The sequence below is a fragment of the Saccopteryx leptura genome, unplaced genomic scaffold, assembly GCF_036850995.1.
Source record: "Saccopteryx leptura isolate mSacLep1 unplaced genomic scaffold, mSacLep1_pri_phased_curated manual_scaffold_56, whole genome shotgun sequence".
NCBI lineage: Eukaryota > Metazoa > Chordata > Mammalia > Chiroptera > Emballonuridae > Saccopteryx > Saccopteryx leptura.
In genome coordinates, this window is record NW_027095738.1 from 81,024 (window position 1) to 99,135 (window position 18,112).

An 18,112-nucleotide genomic window follows, 5' to 3' on the forward strand; every position below is an offset into this window, starting at 1 on the left:
TTTTACAAAACCATACACTGAGCCTAAGAGAGGAAAGGCTTTTTGCCTAAGACCCTTCCCCATCCTGCAACAGTTTAACATGTTATCTTTGTCACCAATTATAGTCTACTTTTTACCACTTGAATTACTCATTTATCAACTTTTTTTTTTTTTTAAGTAATTAATGGCTGAGGTGGTGGTATACTTCCATATAGTATCTCTACCAACCAGGTTTTTTTATTACTATAATTTCAAACTCCAAGTTATATATGCATTACTAGTTTCATACTATAATTATGTATAAGCAAGAGCTTTCCATAATTCTATATATTAGAGAGGACAAACTAGTTTATTTAAGAGTGTGGATCTGAGCCTGACCAGGTGGTGGTGCAGTGGATAGAGCATCGGACTGGGATACAGAGGACCCAGGTTCGAGACCCCGAGGTCACCAGCTTGAGCGCAGGCTCATCTGGTTTGAGCAACACTCACCAGCTTGGACCCAAGGTTGCTGGCTTGAGCAAGGCATTACTCAGTCTGCTGAAGGCCCATGGTCAAGGCACACATGAGAAAGCAATTAATGAACAACTAAAGTGTCGCAACAAAAAACTGATGATTGATGCTTCTCACCTCTCTCTCCGTTCCTGTCTGTCTGACCCTGTCTATGCCTCTCTCTGACTCTCTGTTAAAAAAAAAAAAAAAAAAAAAGTGTGGCTCTTAATCCTATTTATGCTAGTAATTAGATGTGACCCTGTGAGCAAGTCACTTCAGGCCTCATTTTTCATATGGAAGATAAGGAAGGTGGATGTAAAGCCAGTAGCCAGGGCTGCCAACACAGCAGCCTGGCCCATGCAGGTTCGCATTGGATTCGGACAGTCGGTAAAGAAACAACGGAGCCAAAAACTGATGGGCTGTCATCTTTAATTCTAGCTTGCACCCGGCGGGCAAGTAAAAACGCACACTGGGCTCCAAAACCCACTCACATTCAGTGCTCACAAAGCTACTGACTTATCTGAGTTTTCTAGAATCAAAGGTTTCTAGCTCACCAGACTTATTCACCTCTGTTCCCCATCAACTTCCTTCTCCCTGCACAAACTGGCTTCTCACTCAACACTCCGCCATCTTGGCTGCCTCTCCTGGACTCTTCCATGTGGCCTTTCTCTGCTCTCCTCTCTAATGATAATCTCAGGAACCAAGGGCGCAAGCTCCCGCTCTGCCCCTATTTTATAGTGTAGAAATCCAAACCTTTAATCCAATATACAAAATAGGGAAGTCTCTAATACAAAGTCACTTATCTGGGGCATGATTGGATTGTACCGCCCCACATCAAAAAGGGTGGGAAAGGCTTAATCCCAAAACCAAGCCCCAGGCTACAAGGATTCTGCCTGCCTTTAGCCCACCCCCAACACACATTAATATCACCTGGGCAACAGCCTCCACGTGGGCAGCGTCATCTTTAACAAAGTGAGCATAATATATTTTATCTGCCCAACAGTGGACAAGACCCATGCCTTAACTTTCCTTGGGAGTCCTTTGAGTTCTGAAATGGGGTACAAATATCTAAAGGCAACCATAGGTTTGTTTCCTCCTGACAAAGCTGCACAGCTAAAATACTGAGTTCACTTTGGGGTCATACTGGGTAACTTGTGCTGATCAGAAGCTCTAATTGGCAAATACACACATCTTCAGGTAAAAATAACAAAGTGAAGTACTTTTCAATAGTTTGTTTGAAAGACAAAAATTTTTTTAAAAACTGGCCCACTGGCCCTGGCCAGTTGGCTCAGCGGTAGAGCGTCGGCCTGGTGTGCGGGGGACCGGGGTTTGATTCCCAGCCAGGGCACACAGGAGAAGCGCCCATTTGCTTCTCCACCCCCCCTCCCCTCCTTCCTCTCTGTCTCTCTCTTCCCCTCCCGCAGCCAAGGCTCCATTGGAGCAAAGATGGCCCGGGCACTGGGGATGGCTCCTTGGCCTCTGCCCCAGGCGCTAGAGTGGCTCTGGTCGCGGCAGAGCGACGCCCCGTATGGGCAGAGCGTCGCCCCTGGTGGGCGTGCCGGGTGGATCCTGGTCGGGCGCAAGCAGGAGTCTGTCTGACTGTCTCTGCCCGTTTCCAGCTTCAGAAACAAACAAACGAACAAAAAAAAACTGGCCCACTGGGGAAATAATAAAAAGCTTTAAAAGCACAAAGAAGGAGTAGAGGGTACAGAAAATCGAGTATACATAAAGAAAGATAAATCAATTCACACAACTATGAAATTAGATTTTGCTCCCCACACTAAGGCATTTCTGTCTTTCCTGCATTTATTTGCTGACCAAGAAAACACCCAGAAGAAAAGTACTCACTCTATGTCAAATCTCAGTTCTTGAAAATAGCACTTGATCAAACACAGAATAGGCACATTGTTGGGCAGATAAAATTATGCTCACTTTGTTAAGGATGGAGCTGCCCATGAGGAGGCCGTCGCCCAGGTGATATTAATGTGTGTTGGGGGTGGGCTAAAGGCAGGCAGAATCGTAGCCTGGGGCTTGGTTTTGGGATTAAGCCTTTCCCACCCTTTTTAATGTGGGATGGTACAATCCTATCATGCCTCAGAAAGTGACTTTGTATTAGAGACTTCCCTATTTTGTATATTGGATTAAAGGTCTGGATTTCTACACTGTAAGGCCAGGAGCCGCCATCGTGGCCATTCACATGCAGGTTCCCATTGGATTCGGGCAGACAATAAAGAAATGGCGGAGTCGGAGGATGGTGGGCCATCCTATTTATTGGTGTCTCACCAAGACAGGCAAACCACAAAAGAAGACAAGGGAAAAGCAGAAAACCAGCTTTTCCCATGAAGGGCAAGGGATCAGGGAAGCCCCTGCAATCGTGATAGCAGGAACTGAGTGTGCCAGCTCCTGGTCTGTCCCACTTTATAGTGTAGAAAACCAAAATCCCTTAATCCAATATACAAACAAGGAAGTCTCTGATACAAAGTCACTTATCCAAGGCATAATTGGATTCCTCATGAGAGTGCACCACCCAGATGATACAATCAGTCAAGGGTGTGGGGAAAAGCTTAGTCCTAAAACCAAACCTTAGGCTACAACGACCTGGCCTGCTTATAGCCTGTCCCCACGCCTAATATAAGTCACAAGCGAGTGAACATATATCATATTTACAAACTTATTTGACCAACATACACCATAAAATAGGGGCAGAACGGGAGCTTACTCTCTTGGTTCCTGAGATTATCATTAGAGGAGAGAGCAGAGAGGAGAGCAGAAAGAAGCCATGTGGCCAGGAGAAGCAGCCAAGATGGCGGAGTATTGAGTGAGAGGCCAGTTTGTGCAGTTTGACGCTGGAGAAGGAAGGAGATGGGGAACAGAGGTGAATAAGTCTGGTGAGCTAGAAACCTTGATTCTAGGTAACTCGGATAAATCAGTAGCTTTGTGAGCACTGAATGTGAGTGGGCTTTGGAGCCCAGTGTGTGTTTTTACTTGCCCGCCAGGTGCAAGCTAAAATGAAAGACTATGGCCCACCAGTTTGTGGCTCCGTTGTTTCTTTACCGACGGTCCGAATCCAATGCAAACCTGCATGGGCCAGGCTGCTGTGATGGTAGCCCTGGCTTCTGGCTTTACACACTTGGAGTTGGATTAAAAAGTGTTTTCCTTTTACATTCAAATTAAATCTCCAACTAGATTATATTGCACAGAGAATTTAAAGAGAGGTCCTTCAAGGAGTTTAAATCTCTTCATACAAAATACAATAGTTCATTCAGCCCATTCAACCAGTACACTTAAAAGGGCATTAGCAGGGATTATATTTCATTTCCAATCTACAGGGACTGAAATCTGAAAGCACCACCAACAGCTGCCTCACAGTGTCACCATTTTAACTAGCAAAGAGAGAGACCATGTGCCACCAAAGGACCCTATACAGGGCACAGCAGAAGTGGGTTCTAATCCAGCAGCCCCAGGAGCAATTCCCTGCAGCCAGCACAGTGCTTTGCATGCAGTGGATGCTCACTGAATGTCAGCTGAGTGAAACTACAAAAATCTCCACCATGTGCCTCTGTTATATTACATTAAAAATGTGTTCCTGCTTCCAGGAAATTGAAATCCAATTATGTAAATTATGGGAAGTTTGGTGGAAGGGAATTAACATTTTCTGACTAGTATTCTAAGCCAAAAGATTTACAGTAGTTATCTCACAAAAGCTAGCAGATTAAGTTAAATATTTCCATCTGATACATAGAAAACCAGGCTCAAGCAAAGTATGTAATCTATTCAAAATCACAGTAAGAGGAGAAGCCTAGATTCCAAGCCAGGTCTGCAAAGCCCAGGCTCTTTGCAGTATGCAGCACCTACACATCATGACATCTGGGGATAAATTGGGGACTTGGGTCTAAATTTCACTTTTTGTCATTAAGCCTGTTACTTATCATTAGGCAGAACACTCTTCTGCCATTTTTCTACTTGTGCAGTTGGGGATGGCAGTAAGATGACCTAGATCAATGGTTTGTTTTGTTTTGTAGGGCAGTTAACAGAATTCTTTGGTGTCAGGACTTTTTTCTAACTTAAGTATTTTCCTCTCCTGTTCAAATAATTGTAATTATTTGAGAGAGACACCCTTGGTTATCAAGGGAAACGTAATACACCCCTCAAGTGGATCACAGCACTTTTCCGTTGTGTGGGCTCTCATTCTTCTCCCATTAAGTTGAGGCTAGAAACTTAACCCTGTTGGATCCTGAAAGTTAAGAGACAACTCATTCAAGGATGCGCGTTTCCTTCCGGGCTTGGAGATCTGTACCCAGCCGGTGCTCACGGTTTGATGGAACGGACGGTGTCGTTGTCCTACATTATCTTGAACGGCCTGCACGGGCTCGTCCACTAAAGAGAAGCCCGTGCCTTCATGGAACTTAAAGCTCCCGGTGAAAAATGCGTTCACACAGCCTGGGGCTCCGGCATCCCCGGTTCCGGGCGCCAGCTGCGGCCGGTCCCGCCGGTGCCGGAAACCACTTCCTGGTCAGCCCTCCCGCCCCGTGTCCACACCCCCGCAGCTCTGAGTTTCCCAGGCGACAGGGTGTCTGTCCGATTCCCGGGTGAATGTCCCGCCCGGCCCCGAGTGGCCGGGGGAGGTTCCCATCAGAGATTTAAAACACTCGCTCGGTAACTTTAACTCCCCCGGCGCCCTGCCCGGTTTCCGGGGGTCGGGACCGCAGCATCTCTGCGGCTGCAGCCAGGAGGCCTGGCCGGGTCTGGCCGGGAACGCGGTCCCGTCGGAGACACAGGTGCGCTGCGCCGGCTCCAAACCTTGTCCCATTTCGCCCCGCCTCTTACGCGCCCTCGGCGGCAGGACTTGCGCTCACCTCGTTCCGGGGACCCACGGCCGGTCCCCGCGCCTACGGCCCCAGCTCCCGCCGCCGTCTCCGCCAGGGCTACAGCCGCAGCCACCGCCCACTTTCGGTTTCCTCGCACCGCCGGGGCTGCAGCTGCGGCTCGGTAATCATCTCAAGCTCCCGCCCCGCTCCGCTCCGCCCCGCCCCACCCGGGTCGCCCAGCGTCGGCTGTGCGCACGCGCGGGCTCCTCGGCTTCGTCAACCCACGCCGGCGTCCGCGCGTGGGAAAGGAAACCGACGCAGCCTAGCGGTTTCTGCGCGTGCCCACGCACGGGCGGAGGGCGAACGCGATTGCGGGGTGGGCTCGGGAGCGCCCCCTCATGGGCAATGCAAGTAGCGCGGGCCGGGAGCGTCGGACGCGGCTGTGCTCACCAGCCTGGGACGCGCTCCTTCTGCTGCGTCCGTCCTCCCATCAGACGTTCGGTTCAACTCTTGCTCGTTTAAGTTTCATTCTGCTAGACAGCCACCCGGCTCGCTCGTTTCCTTTAGGCCTTCTTGAAGCATCACCCGTTCAAGAACGGTGGCCACACCTTCATAAACGTCAATCTCCTTCCCTCATATATTCCCTGTCTCTTCTCTGCTTTCCCTCTCCTTAACACACTAAACGTGTTTTACTATCTTCTCATGTCTACTATCCTCAAGTTAAAGATCAGTAAGCACAGGGATCTTTGTCTTGGTACCTAGTCTATTCCCAAAGCCTAGAGTAGTGACTGACACATGATAAGGGTGACATAAATATTTGTCAAATTCATCCATTCATTCTAAAATTATTGAACACTTACTGTTTATTCACTTACTTCTGCACATACATTCTACCAACATCAACTGGGCATATTGGCTTATATTAAGCCAACATACGACCCAGCAATTCCATTCCCAGAGTTCACCCAAGAAAAATGAAAGCAAGCCTGACCTGTGGTGGCGCACTGGATAAAGCCTCGAGGTCGCTGGTTCAAAACCCTGAGCTTGCCTGGTCAAGGCGCATATGGGAGTTGATGCTTTCTACCCCTCCCTCTTTCTCTCTGTTGGGCAGATAAAATGTATTATGCTCACTTTGTTAAAGATGACACAAGGAGGCCTTCGCCCAGGTGATATTAATGTGTGTTGGGGCAGGCAGGATTGTTGTAGCCTGGGGCTTGGTTTTGGGATTAAGCCTTTCCCACCCTTTTTGATGTGGGGCAGTACAATCCAATCATGCCTCAGAGAAGTGACTTTGTATTAGAGACTTCCCTATTTTGTATATTGGATTAAAGGTTGTGAAGCTACACTATAAAATGGGGGCAGAACGGGACTTGGCTCTTGGTTCCTGAGGTTAGCATGAGAGAGCGGAGAGAGTAGAGCCAGCAGCGGAAGGAGGCCACGTGGAGGAGGCCAGGAGAAGCAGCCAAGATGGCGGAGTGCTGAGTGAGATGCCAGTTTGTGTAGAGTTTGTATCTGGGATAAGGAAGGAGATGGGGAACTGAGAAGAATAAGTCTGGTGAGCTAGAAACCTTTGATTCTAGGAAACTTGGATAAGTCAGTAGCTTTGTGAGCACTAAATGTGACTGGGTTTTGGAGCCCAGTGTGTGTTTTTACTTGCCTGCCGGGTGCAAGCTAGGATTAAAGACTATGGCCCACCAGTTTTTGGCTCCGTTGTTTCTTTACCGACTGTCCGAATCCAATGCGAACCTGCGTGAGCCAGGCTACTGTGATGGTGGCCCTGGCCGTGGATACTGGCTTTACACTCTCTCTCCCTCACTCCTCTAAAAAATGAATAAATAAAAATATTTTTTAAAAATTAAATTTTTTTTTTTAGAAAAATGAAAGCATATGTCCACCTAAAGAACTGCACAAGAGGCCCTGGCTGGTTGGCTCAGCGGTAGAGCGTCGGCCTGGTGTGCGGGGAACCCGGGTTTGATTCCCGGCCAGGGCACATAGGAGAAGCGCCCATTTGCTTCTCCACCCCCCCCCCTCCTTCCTCTCTGTCTCTCTCTTCCCCTCCCGCAGCCAAGGCTCCATTGGAGCAAAGATGGCCCGGGCGCTGGGGATGGCTCCTTGGCCGCTGCCCCAGGCGCTAGAGTGGCTCTGGTCACAGCAGACCGACGCCCCAGAGGGGCAGAGCATTGCCCCCTGGTGGGCAGAGTGTCGCCTCTGGTGGGCGTGCCGGGTGGATCCCGGTTGGGCGCATGCGGGAGTCTGTCTGACTGTCTCTACAAAAAAAAAAAAAAAAAGAAAAGAAAATTAAAAAAAAAAAAAAACTGCACAAGAACATTCATAGCAGCTTTGTTAGTAATAGCCAAACATGGAAACACAAATGTCCATCAGAAGGTGAATGGACAAAGAGTATATATTGAATACCCAATGTTAAATAAACGTTCATGGAGTGCCTACTATATGTTAAGGCACAAACCTGTGCTTGGGGAGCTTTTGATTCAGAGAAAAGATGGAGTGGTCAATTGAAAGGTAGATTGGAAGTAGATCATGGAAGGCCTGATAGTCCATGCTCAGGAGTTTGGGCCTTTCCCCAAAGGCAGTGGGGGACTGTTCAAAGTCTTCTTTGCACACTGTTCTCTTTTATACTCTCACCTTTAGTCCCTAAGTCTGCCCAATGCCTCTCCCTGGTACTTCTCTCCATCCTGTGCTGTATTTCAGTCTGTTTCGGAGCTATTTCTCCCTTCTCTCCTTGCCAATCTGCTCCAGGCACTGCAGTGGATTTAATAGACCTAAAATACAACCAGACCCAATTTGGACTCTGCAGTACTTGTAACGTCCTCTGGTTTCATATTTAAGATGGGAAGGATGCACAAAGCTGCTCCCCATGGAAAGAGTGCCAGTTGGAGTAGAAAATCAGGAAAAACTCCAGAGTTCAATGTGCAAAATAAATTATAAAACCAAGTGAGTTGACCCCAAGTCTGAGATCCTTTATCCTTGCAAAAGGGTTCCATGTTTGGACGGTCCTATAGATTAAGGAAAAAGGTGCTCTGCAGCATTTTTTTAAAAATCAGCTTTACTAATGAATACTTGAGCTGTAGTAAAATTTAAATATACAGTTTGATGAATTTGAGAAATGTATTCAATTATATGTCCACTGTCACAATCAAGACATAGAACTAGTTGATCATTCCAAAAAGTTGTGCCTTTTTACACTTCATTTTCTCCCCCTTCATCCAGCCCCTTATAGCCACAGATCTGTTTTCAGTCACTATAGCTTTGCCTTTTCTATACAGCGGGTCCTCAGGTTACAACACAGTTCCGCTCCTACGACAGTAACATAATCTGAATTTTGGTGTAAGTTGAAAATACCTTAGCCCAGTGGTCGGCAAACACATGTGGCTCTTTGGCCCCTTGAATGTGGGCGCAAAGGCCAGCTTAGGAGTACCCTAATTAAGTTAATAACAATGTACCTACCTATATAGTTTAAGTTTAAAAAATTTGGCTCTCAAAAAAATTTCAATCGTTGTACTGTTGATATTTGGCTCTGTTGACTAAGGAGTTTGCCAACCACTGTTTAGCCTAAGTCACTTATCTATCCTGATATAGTTGTAAAATCATAATCTAGAACATAAAAACACAAACATGCTGCATTACTATGTATTTTTCTGCCACGAGCAACCATATTCATTTTGAAATACCCCTAATTTTTGTGAGCAGTATAGATTACCCACGTAATCCTTAAGTATGACACTAACGGTGTAAGCTGAAACACACATGTCTCAATTTTTTAAAGTTTTTATGGGAGTGAGCATCATAAACTCAAAATGTCATATGTCAAGACTGTCATAACCCGAGGACGCCCTGTAAATGGAACGATACAGTATGTAGTCTTTTGTCTCTGGCTTCTTTCACATTATGCTTTTTAGAGTCACCCATGTTGTCACATATATTAGTAATCTGCTCGTTGTGTGCATGGGTATATCACAATTTGTTTATATGTTCACATTAGATACAGAGTTGTGTTGTTTCCAAATTGGGGCTATTATGAATAAAGCTGCTATAAACAATCACATGCAGATCTTTGTGTAGTCCTATGTTTTTCTTGAAAAAAGACTTGGAAGTAGAATTGCTATTTATTATGTAAGTGCATGCCTAACTTTATAGGCACTATCAAACTCTTCTCTAAAGTGGCTGCCCCATTTTGGACTCCCCTCCCCCTTACCTTCCCAGCAACATATGAGCGGTCCAGTTCCAGGCCCTCTCTAGTGCTTAGTATTGTCCATCTATTTAATTTTACACATTCCAGGGGATATATAGAGATGTCACATTGAGGTTGGAATTGGCATTTTCCCCATGACTAATGACATTGAGCATTATCTAATGTTTATTGGCCCTTTATATATATTCTTGGGTAAAGCATCCATTCTAGACATATATTTTTAATAAGACATATCAGATGGGCCTGACCTGTGGTGGTGCAGTGGATAAAGCATTGACCTGGAACACTGAGGTCGCCAGTTCAAAACCCTGCACTTTTCTGGTAAAGGCACATATGAGAGTTGATGCTTCCTGCTCCTCCCCCCCTTTCTCTCTCTCTCTCTCTCTCTCTCTCTCTCTCTCTCTCACTCTCTCTCTCTCTCCTCTCTAAAATGAATAATAATAATAAAAAAGACATATCAGATGTTTCTCAGAAGTTCCAGGGTAGCTGATATAGCGAGGACAGATTAGGAAGTTGTTTTTATTTCCTTTGGGAATGGTCCAAGGCCCAGGGAGTTCAAGAATTAACTCCTATGTCCTGAATATAACTGGATTTCAGGAGAATTAAAGGATGTTGGAGATGACACAAACTGGTTACTTGTTAACACAATGGTTCTTGCCTTTTGGTGGGGAAGGAGGTCAGAATATGTGGAAGTAACATAGAGATACAAAATTGGATATGTGATTTCAGAGAAACTTTTGCATTCCCTTTTCATGCTAGCCTCTCCTGAAGTGCAAACCAAGGCCCAGATGTGAGGAAGGAAGATGAATTTGTTGCCAGCTGATCCTGGGCTGAGAAAGGTGGAAATATTTCAAGTATGAAACCTCCATCGAAAGCACTCCATACATTTTTTGTCCACACCTGGGGAGTCTGTTCATTTGGGGAGAGCCACATTGAACACAAACACCAAAACACCTGTACAAGGCAGACAGGATCAAAGCTATTAGCTGAGTTGAATTTCTGATCCTTTCCTGCTTCTCTCAGTTCAGCAAGTGCTGTTTACAGTGAAGAGGAGACAACAATCATGTTCTAAGAACCTGTCTCTCACTTTGTTTTTATCTTACCCGATAGATTTTTGTGTTTGCAATACAGCTAAGAAAGAGACTCATCCTCCCTCTTGGGGCCTCTTGGATTTCACAGCTGCCATAGGCAGCTTCACCAATGCCTTTTCCACCCTCCAAAATTTAGAGGCAATGTTAGAGACCTCTGGTTGCCCTCAGCTCACTTCCCGTATGAACTCTTCTGTTTCTTCTGTATACAGTCTTCATAAAGAAAACCCAAACCCAAACTCTCATTTCTGTTACCACGTGTACCAGCAGATGAGCCTCAGGGACTTGGCTGTAGCATTATTCAGTGTCTCGAGTAATTCGTGCTGAGAAACCGTCCCTGAAGCCCTCACGGGAAAGTGGTTCCTCCTTTAGCTAAGCTCCTAGAGCACCTCAAACATGTTTAAGGTGGAGGATTTAGGACATGAGTCTGTGTCTCATCTCCCTTGTGCACAACTTGAAAAGAGTTTAGATTTTATTCTTTTTTTTCCCCTCTGAGTTCTTTAATCACAAATAATTTTAGCAATAATAATTTTAACTCCTTTTTAAAGCTAAACAATATGTTCAAAATTGTATCTGTGGAAGAAACCCAGCCTCACTGGGACTGTTTGCTTATAAGGTCGGGAAAAACAGATCCTTTACAAAGGGATCTTTTGGACAGATCTACTTCTGGTTAATCATTAATATCACCAATCACTCCCTCTCCTATCTACTACTGCCTCACAAACAAAATGCAGAGAAATTTCTAGACAATTGCATTTGCTTTAACTGAGTAAGGAGAAAAAAACCAAAACAAAATGAAGAACAAAAGGGAGAAGTGGCCAGAGCCCTACTAACATCCAGGCTGTGGTACAGAAAAGGATGTGCTGATCAAGCGAAACTCTCTAATCGGCCCACAAAGGCTTCCAAGGTGAGTCAGCTGAACGGGGCTAATCCCCAGGAGAGACTGATCCATAAAGCTGTAGAGGCCACACAGCCGCAGAACGCTGGAAAACAGGGAATAACAAAAGCTGAAAGTGATATTGTGAGAGAGGTCATAGAAGCAACAGGGGAGGGTCGTGGTTGTTCAAGAGGTTGCCTCTGCCCCGTCTCGGCGTGTGAGTCATTTACACAGCTCAGCCTTGGACAAGGCCTGGATGTTAGGATGATTCCACAAATGAAGATATTGAGTTGTCAGCATGAAGGTGGGGTAACTGTCACTTTAAGCAAGGCAACCAACTAGTATTACTGAGTCCCTAATAGTTAATCAATCAGCTGGTACAAAATTCATACTGCATTAGATGCTGGGGTGACAGAAGGAAAAGGCAGTGGAAAGAAACCACATTAAGCATATAGGAGCCTACCTCATGTGTCATTAAAAGAGAGGAAGCATGTGATAATGTGAGCTGAGGCAAAGTCCACATGCCAACCATGTAAATGAGACAGGAGTGCATGACATTGAGGAAGGAATGTGAGCAGCGTGTCCAAGTGATACAGAAAGCTACTGACAAATGGTCGGGTCGCTTAGCGGGTGAAAATAAAAAAAGGTGACAAGGAAGACAGCAGGATGGAGGTTTCCAGAGAGAACAATCGGAGTCTCAGAGGAGTAATGAGGCCCTTAGGAAAATTAAGGAGGCCTAGAAGATATTTTCCAAGAGGCTGTCATTTGGTCAGGCAAGCTGCCAGGCAGATACCCAATCAACACTGGATTAATTCTTTGCTGGTTCTAGGAATCAGGGCATGCTTGCAGTTATAACCCACATTTTGTTAAATGTAAAATATACTATTTTCCAGAAGATTTAATTATTTCATTTTCCAAGAGGAAGTGCCAAATCTGACTTTTGGAAGTTATTCCCTTTGAAGTACTGGTCGCTGTTTGTTTGTTTGTTTGTTTGTATTTTTCTGAAGCTGGAAATGGGGAGGCAGTCAGACAGAGTCCCGCATGCGCCCGACCGGGATCCACCTGGCACGCCCACCAGGGGGCAATGCTCTGCCCATCTGGGGCTTCGCTCTGCCACAATCAGAGCCATTCTAGCGCCTGAGGCAGAGGCCACAGAGCCATCCTCAGTGCCCGGGCAAACTTTGCTCCAGTGGAGCCTTGGCTGCAGGAGGGGAAGAGAGAGACAGAGAGGAAGGAGAGGGGGAGGGGTGGAGAAGCAGATGGGCGCTTCTCCTGTGTGCCCTGGCTGGGAATCGAACCTGGGACTCCTGCACGCCAGGCTGACGCTCTACCACTGAGCCAACCAGCCTATTCCTGTTACCCAGCATCCCTGCTAACCACGTGGAACTCCTCCTTTCACCTCAGTTGTCTTCATTGGAACTGACGTCTATGTGGGCAAGGACCACACTGTGCTCCGGTCACTAAGAAAGCTACACTGCTGGGCACAGAGCAGGGAGTGACGGAGGGAGGGATGGATGGCCGGCCAGCCGGACAGATGGATGGACAGATAGAGGGATCGAGAAAGAATCCATACAAAAGGAGCCTTTATTTGGGTGAGCCGAGGATGTCAGCGTACAGGCTCTGGATGGTGTGCACAGAGCGCTTCCAGCTGTCCTTCCAGCGCTGGGCCTCCTTTACCTGCACCATGTTGAAATCCTGGATCTCCTTTAACTTCTCTTCAAATGATGCTAAATATTTCTAGGAGCAAGGAGGCAGCAGGAGCCCATATGAGGAAGGGTTTCTAGACTCTGTGCCCTCATAGAACACTGTAAACTGCTGACCGGTAGCTTTTAACTCACCCCAGGCACTGGCAAGAGTTCCACAAGTCATTTCTCATGTATTTGCCCAACAACCAACTGGGCAGGTCTGATTGTTGATGTTGTTTTATAGATGGGCAAACTGAGGCTCAGACTGAGCCTTGTCTGGGGTCACCCAGCTAGAAAGAAACTAAGCAGGGACTAGGACCCCCATCTACTAGACTATGGACTTTGCATGTCCTCCTAACTGCTGCCCCCCACTGTGGTCTCCCCAGGCTTAGGGGTCCTGGCTTCCTTGGGTGCGGAACCCTCTAGGCCTCAATCCCTTGCTGAACTCAGCAGGCAGAGCCGTTCCCTCTGCCTGGGACTTGGCAATGGTGGCTGGGTGAGGGGAGGCCCTGGGCACTGTAGGCTTTCCCAAAATCAGGGTCAGCCTATATCTGGGAAGAAAAAGGTTTCTCTCTGGGCCCCAGGACCAAAGGTCCACATATCTTCAGAGCTTACAGGTCCCACCAGTGGCCTCTGGGTATAACCTCTCGTTCAGGCAGACCCATGGGTGTTTAACAGGCACTTGGATTCTAAGCCTACCCCTGCTCCTCAGTAGTGGCATAGAGGGGGCACTTTCTTTAAGCCTCAGTGCCCTCATCAGTAACAATGTAGAAGTAATTCTACCTTCACTATGGGATTGTCACAGGGATTCAATGAGATGCCTCATGCTGAGAACAGAAACTGTCAACTGTTCCACCCACTGCACCCAGGGCCTCCGTGCCTCTAACTCTGTCCCCTTGCTCTGACTCAGTTACTCCTCTGGAAAGCCTTTACTCGCCCCTCCTCCCCAATCTGGGTGAGGAGTCCCTCTGCTGGGCTCCCGCAGCAGTGGGGCTCATGCCATCAGACCCACACTGTCACTGCAACTGGACAGGATTAGTGGCTCACATGCTTGTGTACGAGGACACAGACTGTCTTGAGTGTTGACACTGTGCTCTGGGGCACCCTGACATGTATCCTCTGCTCCATGGCTAACTGTCAGGCCACCTGTGATGGGAAGCTCCCTCCTGCCCTGCGCTCCCTTGGACACGCCTATCCCAGCCCCCTCTCCACTCACCAGATAGACAGCATCTCGGGCTTCCACAGCAGCCAGGTGGCCCAGCGTTGTTTTGCTGGTGATGAACGATGACGTTTTCCAGAGGAGAATCTTGGTTTGGATGGTTAGTTCAGTGGGTTTGATTCCAGGCCATGTCCTACAAATAAACTTGCATGTAAACACCCCATAGGTTTGGCTTCATCATTAACAGTGCACCCACTAACCCTGGTGGAAAAGATTAGCATTTACTTAAATGTATGTCTTAAAAGAAAAACCCTTAAGCTTCTTCAATTCCTTTTTGTATTTTCATGCTGTTTCGATCCACATGAATATACAGTCGTGGGTTCTGCGTGTGGAAGAGGAATGCCTCTAGTTGCTACTCATTTCTGGGCCTCTGTTTCCTCATCAGTTGGCCAGCCTGGTGGCAGTCACCGGTTCCTGCTCCATGTTTTCCAGTGTGCTGTAAAAGCCACTGCTAAGAACTTAGCTGGGAAATCCACTGCCTTACTTCTTCCAGGGTCACTTTCTTGGGACACAGGGACAAGATTTTGATAGCTGTCATCATACATTCATGGTGCCACTAGCGACCCGAGAATATGCCTCATACTGGGACCGCCCCCCTTTCCTCTGTGGGCCCCTTTGTGGGTCCTAACAGCCACTGAGTTCTCAGTATATGCCAGGGGCACTCCAGTCTCATTTAACTTTCTCTTCATAACACCATGTAAGGTGGGCTGCCATGCCTATTTCCTAGATGAGGAAACTGAGGCATAGAACATAATGCCTTTTCCAGGGTACCAGGTGTGTTATTTGGCTGTACTGCCCCCAGCAAATACAGCCATTCATGGTATGCCTGCCGGTCTTGGCTCTCACCTGCTCCCCCGTTCAGTCAGAGGCTTCTCACTCTCTTCTTCCAGGGAGAGCCCGGCGAGTTTCCTCCGAATGAGGATTGATAATTTCTGTTTGGGGGGCTCCATCTCTGGCAGGCAAGAGACAGGTTATTGACTGTGACCTCACCACAGCCTGAGATCAAGGGGCCCACCCCCTGACCTGACGTATAGAGAAATAAGGGCTTATTCTCTTCTCCCCACTTGGAGTCCCCGGTAGGAGGCAGGGCCTCCTCTCACAGAGAAGCTGAATGCACCAGATACGAGGCTCTACTCGTAACTTTCTTTGTAATTCATATTGAATCTTTTATTTTACTATAACAAATCTTCATTGTCTTTGTAATAAAAATGTTAACAAAATAATTTAATTACTTAATAGGTTAGTGATAAATGGATAACATTTAAGATATGATTCGAGTCTTTCTATAGCTATAAAAGTAAGATGCACATTATAAAAACTTTAAGCATCGCCTAACCTGGAAAAATAAAAGATTTTAGAAGTCTCTCATAATCCCAGCCACCAGAGGTGATCATTGTCAACAGTCTGGAACCTGTCTCTCTGTCTTTCTCTGCCTCTCTCATGCAGATTCAGTTCCATATATATGAGTATGCATGTTTATATTGTGCGTGTGGTTTTTGAAAATGGTATCATAGATAAGTATTGACTATCAACTTGTGCTTTCACCTAACAGTATTCCTTCCTACCTTTCCACGTTAGCATAGAGACTTACTAACCCCACTTTAAAGCTGAACAGTATTCATTGTACTGTTTAGGCCAGAATTTAGTATTATTTCCAACTCTTTGCAATTTTAGTGCTGTGATGACTATGCTTTAAAATATATCCTTGAGCCCTGGCCGGTTGGCTCAGCGGTAGAGCATTGGCCTGGTGTGCAGGGGACCTGGGTTCGATTCCCGGCCAGGGCACATAGGAGAAGCGCCCATTTGCTTTTCCACCCCCATCCCCTCCTTCCTCTCTGTCTCTCTCTTCCCCTCCCGCAGCCAGGGCTCCATTGGAGCAAAGATGGCCTGGGCGCTGGGGATGGCTCCTTGGCTGCTGCCCCAGGTGCTAGAGTGGCTCTGGTCGGCGGCAGAGCGATGCCCCGGAGGGGCAGAGCATCGCCCCCTGGTGGGCAGAGCTTCTCCCCTGGTGGGCGTGCCGGGTGGATCCCGGTTGGGCGCATGCGGGAGTCTGTCTGACTGTCTCTCCTCGTTTCCAGCTTCAGAAAAATACAAAAATAAATAAATATATATATATATCCTTGAAAAATTGCGCAAATATTTCTGCTGGATAAATCCCCAGGGTAACAACTGCGAGGTCAAAGGTGTGCACATTAAGAATTTTAACAGGTACTGACAGAAGGTTCTCCAAGAGAGTAGCATCGAACAGTACACTTCGCCAAGGTCTCTGTGGCCTTTGGGCTGGCTGCCTCACATTCTCACCAGGGTTGTTGGTGAAAAGTGAAATCTTCATATTGTTCATATTAGCATTTTCATCACCAGTAAACTCAAGCACCTTTCATATTTACTGGCCCCATAAATGACTTCTCTTTTGAAATGCATGTGTTTGTCCTTTGTCTCTGTACAGATTTAACCTGGCAGGGTTCTTTGTACCACAGGGATAGTAGGCCGCTCTGTGACCTTTAGGCTATTAGGAATATTGTTCTGCTTTGTGGTTTGTCTTTCTATCTCTCAGCGTTTTCCCTTGTTTTTGTTCTGGCCACGGAGAAGCACCAGCCATTTACTTCATGGTTTCTGGCTGTCAGCTCAAATTTAGGAAAGCTGTTTCTACCCCAGGTTTATAAAAATATTAACTAGCAGAGTTTCATTTTCTACATGTAATCTTTGACCCAATTGAGATTTTTCTTTTTCTTTTTCTTTTTTAAGAGAAAGAGAGAGGGAGACAGACAGGGACACACAGGAAGGAAGAGAGATGAGAAGCATCAATTCAGTTACGGTACTTTGGTTGTTCATTGATTGCTTTCTCATATGTACCTTGACCGTGGGGCTCCAGCCGAGCAAATGACCCCTTGCTTAAGCCAGCGACCTTGGAGACATGTCTATGATCCCACGCTCAAGCTGGCAACCCTGTGCTCAAGCTGGTGAGCCTGTGCTCAAGCCTCAGGGTTTTGAACCTGGGTCCTCAGCGTCCCAAGCCACTGCTCTATTCCCTGTGCCACCTCCTGGTCAGGCAGATTTTACTTTTTTAATATAAAAAATAGTCACTTAGTGGAGAATCTGTTTTCATTCTGGTGGAGTTGGGGGGAAGCAAACCTCCCACCCAGGCCCATCAGCCTATGCCTCGCCAACTCCCTGGGGCGAGGACACAAAGGGGTCGTGCCACTTACTTGCAACCTGGACATCATCTATGGTGACCACTTCATCCAACTGCAGCAGGAACTTCTCAGTGAAGGTGGCCAAGCTGGCTATGAAAAGCCGGGCATACTTCCTGGTAGTTTCCTGGAGGAAACACGAGGAGCCCAGGGCTGGAGGCAGAGGAACTTGCCTCTGAAAGCAGGCTGAGGCCCTGGCTGGTTGGTTCAGTGGACAGAGCATCGGCTCAGTGTGCGAACATACTGGGTTTGATCCCCGGTCACAGCACACATGAGGAGCGACCATTTTCTTTTCTTCTCTCCTCCTCCCTCACCCCCTTCTCCCCCTTTTCCTCTCTCGTAGCCAGTGGCTCAACTGGTTTGAATACCAGCCCCAATGGGGGGGGGGGTTGCCAGGTGGATCCCGCTCAGGGTTCATGTAGGAGTCTGTTTCTCTGTCGCCCCTCCTCTCACTTAAAAAAATAAAAAGCAGGCTGAGGGAGGATTTGAGGAGTCAGCTGGTAACATAAGACCAAAGCCATGTGTCAGGTGTATCCAAGTTAACTGGCATTGGCCCTCAGCCAGGA

General features: G+C 47.1%; 2 protein-coding genes across 3 annotated transcripts in view; both read right to left on the minus strand.

Moving 5' to 3' along the window:
- LOC136387056 (tudor domain-containing protein 7-like) overlaps window positions 1-5,500 on the minus strand; it is an 83,337-nt gene extending 77,837 nt beyond the window's left edge. The window contains exon 1 of one of the 2 annotated variants that reach the window (XM_066358118.1): window positions 5,325-5,500. The gene's annotated coding sequence lies outside the window, so the exon portion shown is untranslated. The remainder of the gene's footprint in view (window positions 1-5,324) is intronic. The other variant, XM_066358119.1, reaches the window with a different exon arrangement.
- A 7,349-nt stretch (window positions 5,501-12,849) lies between these two features.
- Window positions 12,850-17,834, minus strand: LOC136387058 (coiled-coil domain-containing protein 180-like). Its single transcript, XM_066358120.1, has 5 exons — window positions 17,791-17,834; window positions 17,562-17,673; window positions 15,202-15,307; window positions 14,353-14,488; window positions 12,850-13,188 (listed from the first exon to the last, which is right to left on the minus strand). Exons 1-5 carry the CDS (start codon window positions 17,830-17,832, stop codon window positions 13,036-13,038), a joined length of 549 nt encoding a protein of 182 aa, XP_066214217.1. The 5' UTR covers window positions 17,833-17,834; the 3' UTR covers window positions 12,850-13,035.
- Between the last annotated feature and the right edge of the window lie 278 nt (window positions 17,835-18,112).